The sequence below is a fragment of the Pundamilia nyererei genome, unplaced genomic scaffold, assembly GCF_000239375.1.
Source record: "Pundamilia nyererei isolate P.nyererei 1_Seehausen unplaced genomic scaffold, PunNye1.0 scaffold00050, whole genome shotgun sequence".
NCBI lineage: Eukaryota > Metazoa > Chordata > Actinopteri > Cichliformes > Cichlidae > Pundamilia > Pundamilia nyererei.
The window spans coordinates 1023644-1044345 of NW_005187451.1; the positions used below are offsets into that span (position 1 = coordinate 1023644).

Here is a 20702-nt window from a genome sequence, read left to right on the forward strand (position 1 = left end):
CAATCAGTTACATAAGATCATTTTTGTTGGTAATCCAGAATGTTTCATGTTAGTGCGGGGCGTGTTGTAGCATGCTAACAATACAGTCCCCATGAGATCTACTTTTACATGAAGTGCATAAAGTGTAAAAGGAGACAATCGCTTTGTGTTTGTCAGTCGAACCTGTATCTGGCCTCGTATATCAGCAATCTTCATTCAAACGCCAGATGGAGAAGCTTAGGTTGTAACGAGCCACTGAGGGGAGCTAAGCTAATATGCTAAGCTATTAGCATACTTTAAAACCGAGCACCGACTAAGCTAAGATGTTCCTAACTCCTACATCCAAGCCTACGCAGTTTAACGTGTCCTCTATGTTGCCTCTGGGTTACCAAATTGCTGATGTCAGATGAAAACCTTGTAGTGAAATGCGGTTGGTCAAAAATGTGTTTAATGTGTTGTATTTTCTTGGATTCAGACTATTTCAGCAGAACTATGATATTTGGAAAACAGATTTAGATGAAATTCAAGACAGAAAAACAAAGTGACAACATTTTTGGTTTAATATTCATGCATAATATTAATAATTTCCATGTTCTTGTCTGTGACATGATATTAAAATGTATCTAAACTTGTATGTGAAAATTAAAAAAAGAAGCTGTTTCGTAGATACAAGGTTTCCATCTAACAACAACAATATGTCTCTTTAGCTGCTGCTCTGTTGGGCACTCAAAACATTGTGCGAATATATACTTAGATATATTTATATATATTTATATATATAAAAACAATATATGATACATATATAAAAAGGCTCTAATTAAGAGTCTTCTACACATTAGACACCACCACTTCCAGGTAATGCAAGTGCATATAAATTAAAATAGATTTTACACTGAACCAGTATTTCTTATTTACAGGCTTAAAGTATAGAATAAATACACTGTTATAAACAGCAAAAGGACCAACTTGAGCTTCTAGCGACAAACAGTAGAGACAAAGGTTTGGAGTGATGGGGGTAAGGCCTTATGAGGCTAAGACCTCATCCAGACACATACATACATCAACGCTTGTGCATACATATGAAACTTACTCACATACTCCATACACAAAACTAAGCATGCTTATGTGAAATCAGCTGAAGTACCTTTGAGTATCAGTAAACTAATTAAAAAAAAGAGAAAAAGACGTGATTACAGAAGCCACGAGAGCCAAAGTCTAATGGCCTGCAAACCATTTCAAACCATCAGACTTTTTTGGGGGTTGTTTTAAACTAGAGCGCCTAATTATTCCTATTATTATTATTTTTTATTTATTTCTTTTTTCTGTGGAAACAGGCATAGCCTTACATGCTGAATCCAGCAGTTCCAGCTGTGCCAAATCCTCATAACCTGACTGTCCTGGAAACCTGATACAGCAGAGAGGGAGGGACAATATTCAACTGACGTCAATGAGCAGGAGCAGAACATCAGGGATTTTTTAGCGTGAGGAAGAAATAGCTGGCCTGATTGTTTTGAGGTCGTGTCCGCGGAGCCTAGAGGGGTTTGTAAACCATGTGAATACTGACGCTGATGAGGGTCGAACAGTGCCTTTCAGACAGGCAGCTGCAAGAGCGCCTTTAATCATCTGGTCTGGGCCTGATTGCAAAGAGGCCGGGGTGGGGGGGGTGTTACATCAGACGGGTCTGTGGTCAGAACCCATTTCAACTAACAGGATTATTACCACTGTAGCATACCTGTGGGCTAAAAATAGACTGATCGCTGTTGCGCATTTTATCCTGAGCAGATTTCTTTTCATCGCAGATCTTAGCAGCTTGACGTAAGGGCCTGTTTGCTCGGGTTTCTGCGCATTTTATCTGGCAATGAGGGCTTGAACGTGGGTAACGCCTGTTTCACAGCAACATAACTGCAAAAATGAACAGACAAAAGTGTCTAGCTCAAACAGTTTACACTGAAAGATCAGCAGGAATCATGTAGGAATTTAGCATTTTGCATGAAAAGTCGAGTGTTGGTTTGAAACAGCAGGAAGTGCAATGGTCTGCAGGCCATTAAAAACTAAAAGAAAAGCTGTTTAACAAGAACGAGGGGTGTTGTATTTGTGTGCAACTGTGACATTCATTGACTGACATGTGATACAGAAAGCAAGAAGCTAAACCTGCGGCGTGAACCATGGATTTGAATTCCACGTGTAAAGAAGGAACTTGTGCTGAAATGTTTTCTCGTTTAGATGAATTTGTCCAAAAGTTGTTTGTCGACATTTGTTTGGATATCTCTATTGCCCAATACATGGAAGACTTTTTTCAATATACAAAAAAAAAATTTGCAGTTAAGAAAAACAAAACAAACAAACAAAAAAACATTTCACAGACATACTAGAGTGTTCAATAAATAAAAAACTATTATAAAGACAATAGTAAAAAAGGCACACAAGTCCTTTGACAAATGGTACAGGAAAAAAGTAAACACTTCCTCTTGCTATACAAATGTGTCTCCATCAGTAGATCTCACTCTATGCTACTTCTAGATCATATCGTGTATCGGTAAAAAAGTCTCAAGGTACAAAACATCTCTCAGTAGTGTCAATGTCCATTTAATGCCAGTCCAGAAAAGAAAAGTAACCATTTTCCAAACTGGCTGAAATCCTTCAAGTTCCACCATCAGTCTTGCTTTCCCATCAAGACTCAATTGTTCGCGTGAATTATTTCCTGAGAACTCTGAAGCCGCTTCGCTGAAACCGTCCGTCCGTGCCTGGCTTCAAACACCCAAGTGCAACATGCCACTGCGCGGGGCAAAACTAAGCCCTTGCCTCTGTGGGCTTTTTAAAAAGGACAGCAAGAGGATTTTCCCCTCTTTTTCCAAAAAAAACACCCGCCTTTCAAATCACCGAGTGAACCTGATGCTGGAAGCCCTATGTGTCTGTGGGCGAAGCCTCGTGCGTCACGATCTCTATAGCCGTCGTGGGCTCGATCATGCCTTCCTCGTCATTCTCCTGACCGTCCAAATAGTCCAGCGGAGGAGAACGCGAATCTCCTAGACTGTCCTCCTCCTCCTCCTCCTCATCCAGCTCTTCCTCCTCTTCGTCTTCCTCCGCGTCGCCGTCTTTTTCCATTCCGTCCAAGTCCTCCTCCTCTAAGGTCAGCTCAAATTGAAATTTCTCCCCGCCCCCCGGCCCTCCGGTGCCTCCGCTGTGTCCGTGTGTGCTCTGGTCGTAGAAGGGCGGAGAGGGACTTTGGGGAATCATGCTCTGGTACCAGTTCCTGTTGTCCTCCAGCGTGTCCAGAATGTCCTGAGCATCGGGGTGGACCAGGTCGGCCCAGGTCTCCCACAGAGGGTGTACGATGTAGTCTATGAAGCCCACCTGAAAGAAACAAACGAGTGTTAGGAGTCAGTGTCTTTTAAAGCTTTCCTGGGAATTCTCTCCATCATAGCTAATACAGTTTCTGCATACCTGGCTCTTTTCCACTGAGGCTGTGTGTTTATCGCACATCGGACTGATCTCCATGCCCCGCTCCCTCTCTCTGTCTCCTTGGTGAAAGAACTCCTCCATTATCCGATCAGTCCACTGACGATACAACTCCAGGGACTTAGTGGGGTTACTCAAGTCGGCACAGTGCACCATGTTACGCAGCACCTGGAAGTCATACAGAGTTGAAGACTGTGTCACCACACAGACTACAAAAAAGAGATGGATGACGTGACTGAGCCCCTCGCGCACAAACTTGTGCCATTATTACTGCTCAGGCAGACGTCACACATACCTGTATCCTGTCGGTGTAATTGTCTAGCAGCAGCACTCCGGAGCTCGTCACCTTTTTCGTTTCTACCATAGTCTTCAGATCGGCCAGCAGACTCATGTGTTTGGACATGTCAGTGGCCAAAACCTGAACAAAAGAAGAAAAAACACTTGATCAGCATCTGGCTTTGGAAAGTTTCTGGATTTTTTAGTTTTACTGTGAAATAATTGTAAAGAAACAAGAATCTGGAATTCCTACCATGTCGATAACCATCTTGCGCAGGGACTGACGCTGCTTCTTTGTGAGGTTCTGGAAGATATCACAGTTGTCTTCCTGTAGCAGCTTGAATCCCACAGCCAGATGATGGTTCTCCAGCACAGACTCGTCGTTGTACATTAGAGCCAGCTCAGAGTCTGCGTAGTGGTTAAAAACCGATGGTTAAACATGCTCTGATGGCTTTGTTTCGTCTCATATGAGTGGACACTTTTTGTTTAAGCGTTTCAGACTTACTGGTATTGATTAAAAACTGGTTGGATACTCCGGGATGATCAACGTCATGGATAGCCGCAGCAAAGATGGCTGCCAGGATCTCGAGATCTGTGAAGACCGCCTGTAAAAGTAATCAGAAAGGAACAGTGTTAAACAATGTCCCGAGATTGAAGCTGAAAGCAAAGAGCAGATAATCTTTGACACTGACAGCTGAGTGGCAATGTGGGAGAAATCCAGTTGTTTCTGTCACACTCTGCCTTCACAGAAAAACGGCACACTGCCAAGGTCACACGAGGACGGAGAATTAGTATTTCCTCAACAAGCTAGCTAATAGGCTGTCTGCCTTTTTTGTGAAGATCCATTGTGACAGTATAATACGCCGCCGGCTGGCTGCTATGACGACAGATGGGGAGAGCCTAGAAGTGTAAATCAGGATCTTCAGATTGGGTCATGTTGACATGGCTGCATCTCACCAGCTACTCGAGCTTGAATAGAGCTTTTAGAAAGTGTCCACCGGAAAATCTGAACAAATAAGGCGTGTGAGAGGGGGGATTCTCTCAGAAGAGGAGAAGGGAAAATATAGATGATTCATTGGAAGGACGTGGAGCTCTTTAGCCATCCAGGAAAGTGACACACGAGGTGATGTAAGAGCTCACCCTCCTAATTTAGTTTTCCCTTATTTCAGCAGATTCTGGCTCCTGATTCAAATGGTAAATGGTCTGTATTTATATAGCGCTTTACTAGTCCCTAAGGACCCCAAAGCTCTTTACATATCCAGTCATCCACCCATTCACACACTGGTGATGGCAGCTACATTGTAGCCACAGCCACCCTGGGGCGCACTGACAGAGGCGAGGCTGCCGGACACTGGCGCCACCGGGCCCTCTGACCACCACCAGTAGGCAACGGGTGAAGTGTCTTGCCCAAGGACACAACGACCGAGACTGTCCAAGCCGGGGCTCGAACCGGCAACCTTCCGATTACAAGGCGACCTCCCAACTCTTGAGCCACGATTCAAAAACGGACGAACTCAACCAAAGTGGAGAGCTACTGTAAGGCCAGCTAGTGATTGGTATTACCAAACCTCGAGTTCAAGTCGGACTTTAAGACATCGCTTTCAGAAAGACTTACATCCAGGGCTGGAGTTGAGAGGAGGATGTGTGTGGACTGTGCTACGTCAGCAGCGTGCAGGCTGTTGTGGTAGGCCACATCTGAATGGTAGTGATCTTCTAATGTCATCATGTAGGCCACAAATGTATCTGCCGGGATCTTAAATGTCTTTAGAAGGTCTCGCTCCTAGGAGAAGGATACAGGGATGAACATGAGGAAGGAAACCCAGGTAACGTTTAAGTAGTAGGAAGTAGTAGAGGAGTCCTTACCTGGAAGATGGCGTACATGATGCAGGTGAGAGGTCGGTTGTTGGAGAACTCTGAAACCGAGAAGATGTTCAGGCCCCACTTGTTGAGGTCCTCCAGCTCCTTGGACAGCAGCTCCTCCTTATCAGTCTTGACCCCGAAGCGTGCGATGCTGCTGCTCGAGAGCGAGGGCCCGTGGGAGACCTTCTTGACCCCGCTAATCTGTGTCATCAGCTGCTGCTTCTGCTGCTTCTTCTTCTCCCGTGTCTTGGATGTTGGCGATGGGATCTCCACCTCATTTTGTTTGTCTACGTGAGTGGGGATTAAAAAAAAGATGGATTTTGGTCAAGTAGAAGGTAAGAGGCTTATTCAGCAGTTCAGTGAAGATGTCTTGTATGATGGTTGGGATGTGAGAACCCAGGTGCGCTATATAGACGCACCTGTGGCAGGTTAATTCCTCGGGGGGTTTATTGATTCGCTCACTCATTCATTCATCTGTCCCTCCAGTCGTTTGCTTATTTATGCTCGCTGTCATCCATGTCTCTCTCTCAGAGCTCCCACTGCTCATTCATCCACAACCCCCCTTGCAGCGCCTCCGCCCCCCCATCCCAGCCTCACAGCAGGTGGCTCACATCTCATCTCCCGCTCTGTGACTCTCGGAGGTCAGCCCGTTGACACACTCAAAGCTGAGGCTTCGCCACGGGCAAAACTGTTGGAGTTTTTTTGCAGCTCTATCAGATTCAATAGTTGATGACATCAGCGAGCCTGTGCGGCTAAATAAAACGAATCGGAAGGCAAAAAAATAAAAATAAACACTGACATCACGCCAGTCTCTGTGCTAAAAATAAACACGATAGAAGTGATTTTTTCCTGTAATGAGCTTACACCGCCGTGTTTACTGCAGTCGCAGAGGAACCGAATAAGACCCTGCAGGGACCGGCTATTCTGCACGCGTGCGCGCCGCGCGCTCGTCTATCAAGCCTCGACTCGGCTCATTGCTGGCCTATCAGCCTTCCCCCGCGGAGGGTTATTCAATTACCAGGCGTAATTCAAATAATCACTTTCACTCTCATGCTCTCCCTCACATTTCTCTGCCTTCTTCTCCCCGCGCCTCGATCGCTCTTCAGTTCTCGCCTGGTAATAGAGAACGGGCAATTAAGCACACTCAGACATGTGCTGCGTGGAAACAAAAGGAGGAGCAAAGTATTGCTCTCTAATTTATTACAAGTCATTGTCACCACTGCTGTGCAGTGTTTGCGTGTTGCCTGTATATAACATATATGTGTGTCTGTTAGCTGAAATATGGATAAACTGAGCTCACTCTTTTCTCTCAACTTAGCTGGTACGAAACATGCAAACAAATCAGCAGATGAAATAAATATCCTAATCGGCTATTTTGTCTCTTGTTTTTCTTCCGCTCTCACTTTCCAATCCTCTGTCACCTCCCACGTTCACTTAGATTTCAGCCAAACTCGTTTCATCCTCCTCCACAAGAGATTCGGTGGGGAAGATGGAAGAGGAGCCTGGGAGACGACTATTTTCCCAAAGTTGGGTGTGCTGGCTGATCAAAGGGAGTTATGACAGATTTATGATGCAAGGACAGCTGGGAAAAGGTCCCAAAAAATAAATTAAAGGCACACGTGAGCTGCCGTGCCGAAAGCAATCGTAATTGGAAATCTTTGATTAAAATCGTCCCCGCTAAACGTCTGAGATGTTTATTTATCCGGGGAATGAATCGTGCTCCACGAGCACCGTTTTACCAACCATGAGGTCGTCTGTCACAAAACGATGGGACTTGTGATGGATCTACCAGGCCTATGGCATCAAAATTTAATTTTCCTGATACTGAATGATGCTCTGTTTTTTTTAGTAACAAAAATAGGATAAAGCAGAAATAAGTGCATTACTGATGCGATGTTAATCTTAGTGGATGGAAGGATTAAAACAGTCCTTTTGGTGAGCTATGGACCGAGCCAGGTCCGCTGTGCTGACTCAGCTAATTTTTCCTTTTCTTCTGATTAATATTTTCTCTTTCCTCCTTTGCTTCTTCAGCCCCCTTCAGCAGGGTAATCCTCATTTCCTTATCGAAGTCGTTGGTGAGTGGATTCTCGGATCGGCAGAGAGAGAGAGGGACAACAAGGTGTCCCTGCTGACAAAGATGCATTAAGATGGGGATGAGTCACCCAATCTGCCAAGCTCATCTCCCTGCCAGCAAAGGGGGTTCCTCTATACCTCCATTTTTTTCCCTTCACTGCAGTGAGGTCTCTCCCTCCCTCGCTCGTTTGCTTCTTCTCAAAGCCCGTCTCGCTCTAAACGGGGGCGAGGGATCCACTGACAGCGCCATACCAGCGGGGGACGGCAAACGATCGGAAACAGAGTGTCTGAATAATCTCGGCTACCTTTATGAGCATTATCTCTGAAATATATCAGCCTTCTTCTTTCTCCCTCTGTATATCTGGGATGAGATCATTTACTTCTATTTTATTTCTCTGGCTTTGTGCATCCTGCATCGAGCACTCTTCCGTAGACTTATCAGGTTTCCTGAAAATCAACTTTGAATCTGTTTTGTTTCATCGGTTGTTGATTGATGCTTCTAGAGCCGTTTGTTGCATTACGGTTTCTTTTTGTGCTTTAGTGCCAAGAACAAAACCAGAAAGGTTTTAAAGCTGAATATTCATAATTAGATGTCCGCATCTATTCTCAGACGTGCAGCCCACGCCGACAGCATCCAGTTCCAGTTCAGACTCCGAAGCCTTCTTTACAGTCGATACCCTTTTTTATTCTCGTAATATTTTGAGAAATTAAATATTAATACTTTTTTCAGTTCTGTTTCAACGGTCAGATGTCATAAACGTCGACACAAAGCTTAATGGCGCAGTTTTTTTATGGTACGCCCCCACAGGAAACCAGCCAGAGCAACTTGCACAGCTCGACATCATGCAAAAGACCGAACCTCCACAAAGAAAGAAAAGAAATTGAGCTCTGTGAGCTGTAATGTTGCATATCTGACCAAACACACAAGTCATAAACGTGATTTGTGGAGGCTTCAGATGGATCATAAACATCCAGTAGCTGTTTTTGTTTAACTTATGAACATGGTCGTGATTTTGACTTTGTGTACACAAGACTTCCATTTACCTAGGAAGGTGTTGGAGATGAATTCGGAAACCTGGTTCCCAGACCGACTCATCTCGGATAGGTGCGTCAACTCCCGATTCAACATTCTCTTGAACTGCAAGAGAGAAAGAGGAGGAGGAGGGGGAAGAGAGAGAGAGAGAGAAATGTCGTCAGTTTCCACTGGAGAGGAAATCTGGGAAACATTAGGATATATACGGTTACATGGAAAATTCACAAGTGCCCAGTTTTATTCTGCCAGGTCAAGAATGTCACTTGATATTTGTGCTTTTCCACAGTTTTCCCTGAAATGAATTAAGATGCAGATAATTATTAGCGTTAACAGTGAGTAGGCTGCCACCTTTTAATAAGCCTCAAATTACCCGCAGCAAACACTTCACAGTTTTATTACGCTGGGTCGCATATTTGGAGCATTTAGCCATTTTCCCTGCATCAGTGTGCAATAATTTCAATGATGCAAGAGGAAAATCTGCACGCAGCTCGAGACGTTCCTCTTGTTGCCAACATTTCACGTAATTTCATGTAATTTGCACATTGCGAACAGTTCTACGGTGGTTCAAACATTTAAAAAAACACTTGTGATAAACAGGCACAGAGTACACAGAGACCCAGACACTGCAGCAGCAGCTGTTTATGACAGGCTGATGCATGCGCGTGCACACACAGACACACAGCTCTGCAGAGGGCTCAAGATGGAGCCCGAGCCGTCGGATCCCCCACCACCATCGACAACAACCCTCTAATAATGATGGAAATATCTTTGGGTGCACGCGTCGTGCCCACAAAAGCAGCCAATCGGTTCCAAACCGATCTTTAGCTTCTAATAACAGCACAGCACAGAGAGCTATAATGAGGCCAGCGCGGTATCCCCACAAGCTACGTAGATAAGCGCCACACACCTTAATGTAACCCCAAGACACCGACAGCAGGTAATTGGCTTCAGGCATTTTGGACCCCGTTTTCTCGTTCCTACACAAAGCCAGAACTGTAATCCAAAAAGGGAGGATGGGAGCAAATTAGAGGCAGATGATCAGGATTCCTCCAGCACCCAAAAACAGGGGGGGAAAAAAAAATCCTCTCTTCTCTCCTCTCGGGTTTCTCTTCTTCTCAGCAGCTAAGAGAGCAGCTCGATGGTGGCTCACTCTCTCTCTCAGCAGCAGAAAAGGGCCAGCTCTGAGTTTCCATGCTTGGGAATGGAAATCTGGGAGGATGGACGGATGTGCGCGAAAGAAGGAGCTGTAAGCGAGGAGACCCAGCGGGCTCGATGGATCGGCTGGAGCAGCAGCAGCAGCTGGAGCCGTGAGCTGGGGACTGTCTGCGCACTGATGAATAATGGAGAAGAAGCGAGGAAGGGAGGGGGGGAAAAACGGCGATGGAGAGGGGAGGAGGAGGAGGCGGGAGTGAGGCAGTGATGTTCATCTGACTAGAGGGGGGGGTTCCTCTACTGGATTTGTCTCGCTTTGCTGCTCTCGCTGCTGTAGCACTCCCTCCCTCCCTCCTCTCGCCCTCGCTGTAGTCTGCCAGCCCCAGCAACACACTCCAGTCAGAACACATGATTTGACAGAAAGTGGGGGGGAAAGGGGGGAGCCCAAACTACAGCTTGGCATTGGTGTATATGTAAAGTTATAAAGGGGTGTGTGAGTGATTGATATTTAATATCCATTTAATATGAACTCTCTTTTTTCTCTCATCTACAAAACCACTGCAAGTAATGTCCGTCCTCCTTCATTCCCAGGCCCTGTAATGTCATGAAGCTGTGAAACTGCGCCTCCCATCTACGAGTGAAACAATGGGAAGAGCGAGAGGGATGCTGCAGCACGTTTTGAAGAATATGAACGTACAGCGATGGTATTTCTAATCGCCATTATCTCTATTATCCCCTCCCGCCCCCTCTTTTGTGTCTTCTGTTGTCTCCTGACGTGCAGCCACGGCAGCCATTGTGGAGAACTCATAAGCCTGTTCATTATCCGCACCCCATAATAATATTAGATGCTGACAGGGTGTTTGTGGACGGCTATTTTTAACAGCCAAGACACAGGAGGCGAGACGGTTAGAGAAGAAGGAAGATAATTGTGTCCTTCCTTCCCCAAGTTAGGTGACACGAAGCCCACGGTTTCTCTCGCTGCCTGTAACTGCGTGTGCGCCAATTACCAGAACACCCCAACGCCATGGCAACAGCACTAGGTAGCCAGTGTAAGGCTGTTTTTTTTTTCTAAATGAGGAGAGGGGAGGCGAAGGAGAGAGGCTTCCCCTATTGCTTCCCAGGCAGACATGTGCTGTAGCTGCTGAGCTGTCACGAGGACTCACCACACACATCGCCCCTGCTCGCATCCACTGATGCACAGGCTGAAAATCGCCTCCTCCTCCTCCCCTCCACCACCATTCCCTCGCTCTGCTTCATCTATCCCTCACTCTCCACCGCTTACATGTCAATTTCTCTCTCGGCTCCCACTAGCCAACACAGTCATCAATCTCTGTCTGTCTGCTTCGCTGGCAGAATCGATGGGCTGTCCTCAGAGCAGGTGTTGATACTGGCTGCGGTGTACAAGGCCAGGCCCACCTGACCGGAGAGTAACACCAGCAGCACCAGACATGTCAATCACGACTGGGCTCTTATGTGGGAAAACCTTGAGGACAGCTGCGACGCCTCCCTCACGCTTCAGAACAAATCCACAGGAAACTGTAAACAGAGGTTCCCAGAGAATCTCTCGGCCCTAATGTGTGTGTGCGGGAAGATGAGGGGGAGATGAAAGCTTTCCCGAGAGAATTCCTTCCGGATTATCCTGCCAATGAGGGAAAGAACCAGAAGCGAGGAGGTGGGATGCAAGGAGAAGAAAAAAACACAGAAAAGGAGGAGGCAGCTCTTTATATAATAGCTCACTGCATAATATATAAAGAAACCAGAAATAACAGGATGCAGTGTCGAAGTGCCGTGCTTCCCCCAGAAGCTGCGAGAAAAGTGCGCACACGCTCCGCAGCAGCCTGCGAGCGCCATCACCTGCATTTAAACCCAGTCAGTGCTGACATGTTTTATAAGTGTGTGTGTTTCAATGTGTCGCTGCCAGTGTGTGTTTGGAGTTTGCTCTTTCATGAGGGAAGCCTCCTTATCTCCCACTGACATCATGACACTGGAGGGAGATTAACCCATCCAAAGATGTGTGGATACATCTCTCCGTCACTGGAATCTTTATTATATTTGTTTCACCAGTTAGCTCCTTTCATTTATTATAATCTAAATCAGTTTTTTCAACAAATTGTCCATTATTTTTGCTTTTATCTCGTCTTCCTCTCGCTTTAAGCTCCATATCTCTGTCTTCTAACCTCTTACTCCTCCCCTTCTCTCCCTGCTTTCGGTGGGTGGGTTGATTCAGCAGAGAGGTGCTCTGACAGAGGGAAGGAAGGTGAATGGAGCCCGTGGTACATCAATGAGAGGTGGAGGGAGGGGCATTCGTGCAGAGCCCCCTCCGTTCAGACGTGATCCCATCGGACAGCTCGCCGTGCAGGGCGGCGAGGCGGACAGGTGGACCGGAAGGCAGACACGGAGTCTCCCTCTGACACGAGACTGATCTTACGCAACATCAGCGTGCTTCCATTATCTGAGCTGGCGCTGCAGCCTCAGGGTATCGTGTCTGTTACTCTCTGACTGTTTCTCCTCATCGTTCTGATCTTTTTGCACCACAGCTTAGAGGATGACTGAACTGCAACTCTCTGGTGTTGCTGAAATCAGCTGAAATTTTCCAGTTTGTCTCGTTACCCATTTGCGCCTGAAGTGGTTCAGACTGAAGTTGTGTCTCTGAGCCACTAGTGGGTGCACTACACCCATTCTGGTCAGTCTTGACTTAGTACTGGGCTCCCAGTCTGTACTGGTATTTACAACTTATGGCTAAATCTGTAAATATCTTTGCACCTCTGTGAAGGTGCGAAACACACTTTAAAAGTAATCAATTTCTTGATTTAAGTCATTCAGGATTTGCAAGGAGCTGCAAGTTTTATTTATTATCGTGATTTTTATGCTTCTCAACACAGTCTCATATTCACAGCACGCATGCAGCGTTGCTGATTATAACTCGTGCAACCATCTCCTTTACCAGCAAACGTGCAGCGTTTGCGGTTAATCACCTCCTCAGTTTAGCAAACGTGTGACGCCAGATTGTAAAATCGGCACAGCGGCGCGGAGGGGTAGTGACATAACTCGGAGAAGATCAGGAAACTTACCTACGTATGAACTGTGCGTATGTTGGTTAGAGATACAGACAATTCTGAGAGACGGCCTGACTACCTCTCACTTCCTCTGACTCACTCGCTTATGCTTGTGTGTGCGTGTGTGCGCGTGTGTGTGAGAGATGGATCATGCATCTGTGGTCCCGTACAGTAAAATATAGAGGGGGGAAAATGAAGGTTTCGAGAGCAAAAAAGGATGGGAAGGAGAATCGCTTTTAAGCCGACTGATTGATTCTAATCGCTCCTGGTGATCACAGCCTCAGATGTAGTTTGCTTCACTATTTTTAGGCTCGAGGCTGCAATGCTCAGCTCGAGTCGGGGCTGCTTCGAAAGCAGAAAGCAACCCTCTGTTAAAGACCACGCTGCAAAAAAAACAGGAAATGCTCAAATCGTCTGTTCTAAATTCTCCTCCTAACTTCTGGCAAAATAAAGAATTGCAGAAATGTCTTCTCGACACTGTGCGCCCAAGCTACGAGCACTTCACCGCTACTTCTCTCGTCAGACAACCTGAGTGTTTTGGCCTATGTCAAAAAAAAGTCTTTGGTACCCAGCTAAGATACACTCCTTTCCATCCGCTGGACCTCCTGTGATTTAAATCTGTGGCTCCTTCCCTCATTTTAGGCAGTTGGAGACATTAAAAGCAGACAAAGCTGAACTTTTTATAAGCAGTAACTATGCAGTTACAGTGAATACCGGTTATTGTCACTTATAGGTCACTTACAAACTAAAGAAATCACTGTGGCATTTGGCCAGGAAGAACAAAACGACATCTGCGCTTAATTATCTGGAAGCACCATAAATCTCTCATGAGTTTGATTCTCTGGGAGTAAAGGTTATCTAGTTCCACAGACAGAAACAATTTGGGAATACGCAGCAAAGGAAGCATAAAAGACCCCCGAGGCAAATGCAGAAGGCAGGTTTGACCACCATGAGTTGAAAATTAATATTCAAAGGACAAACTTTTCAGTAAATTGAAGCAGCAATAAATACTCCCAACATGCTTCCAAAGTGAAATCATGTGCAGACTTGAAATAAAATGCTGCTAAAATTCGCTCCAAACTCCACCAGGATCAAAGGGCATATAAGTACACAATGTGTATGAAAAAGCAATGTGTATGTAATATATTAAAATATATATATATATATCCAATAGCATTCAGTGCAAGAAAAAGCTTGAGCAAGCCACAAAACATCTGTTCTTTTAAGTCCAAGCATAAAATTATAAAAATAACAAAACTCACCTTCCTCCAACCGTTCAGCTTCCCTAATTTCCTCTCTTTCTTGTCAAAGCAACAGGCGCCCATGTTGCTGTGTGTAAAGTGCAGGGTAGAGTGGGGCTGCCGTCCGTTAAAGTGTCTCAGTCTCAGTCTGACTACAGCATGAGTAAAAGGACCAAGCCTCTGCTCTCTGACGCTGGGAAACGCCACAGCTCTAGTGACTCACTCGGGACTGCGAGGTCTGATCAGGCTCTACCTCACACCCTGTGTCTGTGGAGCAATGACTGTGTTAGACCTCTGCTACATACACACTCCCTCTTGGGGTAGTCCCGCCTCTAGCCTTTTCCCCCCCCTGCTCCTCTTGCTTGCTGCTCAGCGCTCTTGCAGCTGGCAGTCACATCTCCGAAGCTTTGCTGTCACTGTTAAATCTACTCGGGTGACCGGCTCTTTAAAAAGCCCTTTACACGTGCTCGTCTCCATCAGATTTCTTCATGGTTTCATTATTCGTTCTAAGATGCAGTAATTTGCTGCTTGGTGTTTGTGGATTTTGTATTTGGGGGGGGGGGGGGGGGGGGGGGGTGATGATGTCATCATCTCAGGCTCAGGGATAGGGATTCATTTTTCCTTGAGCTTTCTTTGATAACCAAGAAAACACTTAATGAATTAATGCACATACTGTATTTTTCAGACCATAAGGCGCATTACGTGAAACAAAACAGTCAGATAAGTCAAACTTTACTCAGCTCATTCTTCTTGCTTCCTCCTCTTCCGTAACATTGATTCATTGATGCTGAATCCTCTGCAGCTGCTCTATTCCCATGTTGTTGCAGTATATTAATGACTAACCTCATATTGTGGATGGATGATCTCAGTTGTTCTCCTGACTGATGTTTGGTCCGTTTACAGCATCCTGCCATGCGATTGCATTTGTCCCTAACCATCGGGAACCCTCATGTTAACTTTTATCAAGTGGAAAAAAGTTAGCGTTCATCCTCCAGCTTCACTGTGTTTATGCTATGCTAACATAGCTGTGTAGCTAGCAATCACGTAGCACATCGTTATATACCAGCTAGCCCAACTTCAGTAACCCTACAAACGTCACTGCTGTTTAGTTTTCTGTCTTCATTTATGTTGGAAGTGATAACAGAGCTGCACGTTTGATTTTTTCAGAAATCTCTCAGTCAGAACATGCTATATCATGTTTAGGTGGAAGCTAGTGAGCTAACTTCCTGTTAACTTCTAACTCCGTTGAATGTAATAAATTCTGTTTTCATGGATGCCTGGATGTTAAACTTAATTGTTACACCTGGTAAAGCAGCCACGCTGATCATTTTATTAAAGATGAAAGAATTTAGACAGTTTTTAACTCTCAGTGATGCTGCAGTGTTCGTTTGACTTTGGGACCTGAACAGATGGAGTTTAGGACCCAGATTCCTCCGCGAGGCTCCTGGCTATGGTAGCCGTAATGCACCGACAATCTGGTGCAGCTTCGTAGCTACCAAAGTCGTAGTAAAACATGTTTTGACAGATTTCTGTGCACCGTGTAGCACATAAAATCAGTTCGAGGTCAGTAAGCACAACCAGAATTCATACATAAGGCGCACTGTTGATTTTTGTGAAAATTAAAGGATTGTAAGTGCGCCTTATAGTGCGGAAAATACAGTATATGAACTGGACAAAAGCAGCAGCTTTTCACCTTTTCAAAGCAGGAACCAGTTGTTTCTTTTTTGGTAGCAAATTCATCACGTTTCGCAAATGAGTGCAGTCAATTATAAACTTCCATTTCAATTATAATTTTGGCTCATGCAGAATTGGGATAAAATCTTTATCTTCTCTTTACTTCCCAAATTTCAGTGAAATCCGCATGATTAAAAAAAACAGTTGTTTCATCTTTTTTCAAGTTTACTAAATCTGATTTTCTTTTTAAGTTTTCTTTTAAATCTGTGAGTAACTCTGTTAAATGATCTTGAGCCCCATATTGACAAAAAGAACTGATTATAATCAAGCAGACATTAGATGCTTAAGCTGTATTTTCACACAACAGAGAGTCTGCAGTGCTGGAAGGAGCATATTCCAACTCACAACAGACTTTGACCCGTCTATGTCAACCATACATAACAGAGGGGACAGTCACGTACTGTAAGTGCTCAGCATCAGCCCCTGCCTGCACTTCACCTTGGAGGTACGATCGCATCTTCTTGCGTTTCACCTCCCCTGTGCTCATGTTTCATACTCTGCCACAGCTTGGATAACAGTTTTTCCACCATCCTAAATACAATAGGAAGTTGCGGGGGTCATATGAGCCGATCGGTATGTTCTTGCTAACAAAGCCGCGTTGGGTGTAACGGCCAAGTTGACAAAGGGTCTGCAGTTGTGCAATGTTTTAGTTTACTGTAAAAACAAGACTGCCGAGATATGAGGGGATTAGCCTACTGTGGGTACGGACACCCAGCTGCACGCACACTCACGTAGACACAGGCATGTATACATGCGGCACATGTTCGATGGGCGACTCCTTATCAGCATCTTGTGCACATACGGTTACGTGTCGGGGCACATTCACCCACTTGCCAAAGTCACATCTGTGAGAGAGGGTCATAATGCATAATAAGCACATTGTGCCACTTGATACGCTGCGCTGTGGACCGCAGCGGAGACTCCACATTTAAAGAAGAAATACAGTTCAGTATGAACTGATTAAAAATAAGAAAGTACAACTTAGAGAGCTACTTTTCTTTCGTTTGACCAACGATAAATGGCCACACCTGTCAGTTTACATCCATCTGCTCAAGTGGAAGTGCTGTCAGCTTTCCATTGTGTTACAGTCTGATGATCTTGGCAGACCGAGGGGTAGGTGTAATGTTTTCTGGAAAAAGCAGTGCAAAACCGTTCCTTCGTTTTTCCCTTATTGGGATATTTGGGAATCTTTCAAGTTGGTGAAGTTCCTGCTTATTCAATCATCACCTACAGATAACGTTCGTCTCGATCCAAAAAAAGTTTTCTACGATTGCAAAAGTCCTACAGTTACAGTCTTGATTTCAGGCTAAACTGAAACGCAGCTGAGGAGTGATGCAAACCAACAGCTTCTTTAAAGAACGTTTGTACAAGCATGGATGCTCCGACTTCCTCTGCACTCTGCCTGTCTTCTGTGTTTGGTCTGTCACCCCTGCTTTCATGTCTAAATGACTGTTTGAATAGTTGTTCCAGTAGTTCTGCAGTGATTCTGTCAACCTAAGTGAAACCGCTCCTGCTTACTGTCAGTGCTGGATGTGTGACGGCAGCAATAGGTTAAATAAACACGGCCATTAACCGTCCAAATGGGTATGTTGGGATGGCTATTGTCGTATAGAGAGAGCAGCAGGAGATCAGGAAGGAGACAGGAAGAGAGAGTAACTCTGCCCAGGGGTCTGCGAGGATCCCTTAAACACAAACACAAACACACACACACACACACACACACACACACACACACACACACACACACACACACACACACACACACACAAATGTTCTTTGTCTTCCTCTCTAGTTCATTGTGTTTGACCCACTGCTGGATCACTCGCATCCTGTTGTCCAGTTTTCATGAGACATAATAAGCTTTCCTCTTGATTCACATGTTTACATGACAGGGTTTTTCAGGCTAAGTTACACTCATCGCACACACAGCAGCTTTCTGTGGTTTGGACTTAAACAAAAGACCAAAAAATGTAAATATCTAGCTTCCTCCAAGTGGCCGATCTCTGTGGCAGTCTACGGTATAAAACTGCCCAGTTTAGATCTCTAACAGTGATGACCATATATCCAGTGACTCATGAACTCTTCCTACCTTTAAATCCCACAGACATATTTACTTTGGTGTCCGGCGGCCAACCACATTATCTCTATCGACAACCATTTTAAAAACAGACATCTGTGGACTGACTGGATACTTCAAGCCGCAGGCGAGGTCTGATCATTTTCTCTGAATGATGAATTCTTAAAGTACAAAACTGAATATATGTAAAACCTTGTCGTAACGGGGAAACCGTGCTTTGATATCCATGACATCATCTGAATGCAAAGGCCAAAAGGAGGCAATTATGAGACCATGTGTTTTGTATTACAGCCCTTAAGGTAATAGCAGCAGAGATTCTAATGACAGAGAAATAAATTATAGACCGAGTAATAATTTTTTGATCCCCTGCTGAATTTGTAAGTTTCCAAAGAAACGAACAGTCTCTAATTTTTATGGTAGTATCGTTTTAATGGAGAGAAACAAAAAATATCAACCAAAAATCCAGAGAAAATACATTACATAAAAGTTTTAAATTGATTTGCATGTTAGTGAGTGAAATAAATATTTTATCCCCTACCACCCAGCTAGGATTCGGACTCCCACAGATTGGCTGCGTGACCATGTGTACAGATTAGGATCAATCATTCATCTCAACGCATGTTTATAGAACCAGAACCAGTTTCTTCCATTCGAACCTCGCCACCACCAAGGACATGGTCAGAGGCAAAGCCTTAGATATGCTCAAGACTGGAACTGAAGTACAAAACGTTTGATGAGCTTTCATTATTCAGAAATGGAAGAAGTATAAAATGACCAAACTGCTCAATCTGGAGCTCCTTTCAGTATCTTGCCACACGGGGTGTGGTAACAAAGGAGTGGAAAGGAAGAAGCACATTAAGGTCATGGAGTGGCCTAGCCTCAGACCTCAGTCTTTTAGAAAATCTGTGGAGGAAGCTGAAGCTTCGAGTTGCCAAACGGCAGCCACAACACCTAAAGGATTCAGAGAGTTTCTGTAAAGAGGAGTGGGCCAAAACCCCTCGAGAAATCTTTGCAAACTTGGTGACCAACAAAAAGAAACGTCTTACCCCAACAAGGGTTCGTCCACCACCAAATAGTAAGTCATGTTTTGCTTGTATGTCTGTCTCTTTCCATGAAAATGATACAGCCATTTCTTTGTAAGTGAGCAAACTTACCATGACTCACACAGTCATGGATGCCACCTAATAATTCTTAGATATCATGTCGAGAATCCAGTGACACGAGCACAGGAAGCGCAATACAACAAGTGATTATTAAGCTGAATGTGGTTCAGTACCATTGTTTCAACTTCCTGTCTCTTCACATAAAAACCAGGCATTGAACTTCACTGCACATGACACGCAATCGGTGACACAGAAGAAACAGAATAATCAGCGGACAGTGGAAAAGTTAGTCAGCTAAGATGGAAAGAGAGCCACAGCCGGTCAAGAAAAAACACACACCTGCTTGTTAGACCATCTTTTCAACAAGGAGAGTTTTATGTTTGCTCAGGAAAACAAATCTGATGATAAATAGGACATATAAGTGAGCTGGTGGCCTTTTAATCCAATCAGCACTCATCTCAGCCCCCTCTGCCAAACCAATCTCCTCCTCATTACTGTTCTGTTTATGTTCAAACTTTTAACGCTGTTTACTTTGATGGGTCATGCTAAGTTCAGCAGTAGCATCTTTGGATTTTGTATACCGTCCTTCATGTGTTTATTATGCTGAAGGATTAATGCTTCCTGCAGATTCCCTTGCTAGTCAGATTTGAGAGCTCCCCTAAAAAGCGGAGCCCTTTTTTTGTATAAACACTTGCAACACATGGACTTGGATTTATCTGCTCGAAATACAAGTGTGATGGCACAAAACTGCCCCCATTATGATGAAACACAATAACAGCAAACAGTGAAAGGTGCAGCCTCTCATACCTTGGTGGAGGCCATGTCGCTGACAGAGCGGTAGGTCTGGATGGTCTCCAGCTGGTCCAAACACCACTCCAACTCCTCCATTGTCTCCATGGCCAGTTTCTGGTACGCGTCATCTGTCAACAAACAGCCGGCACACAGAGACACGCAGTCAGAACAGACAGAGCACATGGAGCCCGAACGCTGCCCAGCCACTCCCAGGGACCGTCCACCCACGGGTCTCGCTCAGGGTTCCTGCTGCTGAGGAGGGGGGACTGCTAGAGGTGGGACACGCTTGTAGCGCCCCTTCGTCATGAGGTTTTTTAGCTGCTGGGACTCGCAGCTGTCAGTGGAATCGAGAGAAAGCCAGGACCTGACCTCGTTCTGTCACACACTCGACTTGTCTGTGTGAGTCCCCAACCCCCCAAACGTCATCTCCCAATCTGAGGCCCTCAGCTTATTTACATAAAGTCAACCGCCCTATTACAGGAAACTAGATACCCCCACCTCACAAACAAACTTTACCCCATCTCACAGGAAACAGACACCTCGAAACCTAAACACACATGCAGAAGCGCACATGTTGTAACATTAAAAACATGCATTGACTTAACTGGTAAAGTTGCCACCGATTAAGAAATATTTAATCACACTAATTATTTTATTTTTGATCATCGACAACAGACGGTGGCATCGGACACGTCTTCGTGATGAGCCCATCATTTCTGACGCAGGATGTTTTTAATCACTCATTTAGTCATAAAAAAAAATGATAACAACTGCTGCAAAACATGTGTCACTGTTGCTTTCTAGGACGTAAGAAGAAGGCTGAAGGTCCAACCACAGCAGTCAGAAAATGCGCCCTAGATATAAAAT

The 20702-nt window shown here is 45.0% G+C and overlaps 1 protein-coding gene across 7 annotated transcripts in view; it reads right to left on the reverse strand.

Annotated features, from left to right (window-relative positions):
* Positions 1–2322: 2322 nt before the first annotated feature.
* The window catches only part of pde4ba (phosphodiesterase 4B, cAMP-specific a), a 201953-nt gene continuing 183573 nt past the window's right edge, over positions 2323–20702 (reverse strand). For 5 of the 7 annotated variants that reach the window (XM_013910867.1, XM_005733113.2, XM_013910870.1 and 2 more), the window contains 9 exons: positions 19851–19963; positions 8692–8785; positions 5578–5861; positions 5330–5494; positions 4220–4319; positions 3968–4122; positions 3734–3856; positions 3424–3606; positions 2323–3333 (listed from right to left, as the gene is read on the reverse strand). In XM_013910867.1, coding sequence (XP_013766321.1) covers positions 2884–3333; positions 3424–3606; positions 3734–3856; positions 3968–4122; positions 4220–4319; positions 5330–5494; positions 5578–5861; positions 8692–8785; positions 19851–19963 — 1667 coding nt within the window. In that variant the 3' untranslated portion in view covers positions 2323–2883. Of the gene's footprint in view, positions 3334–3423; positions 3607–3733; positions 3857–3967; positions 4123–4219; positions 4320–5329; positions 5495–5577; positions 5862–8691; positions 8786–9587; positions 10174–14150; positions 14425–19850; positions 19964–20702 lie in introns of those variants that run through there. The other 2 variants (XM_013910871.1, XM_013910872.1) reach the window with 2 other exon arrangements.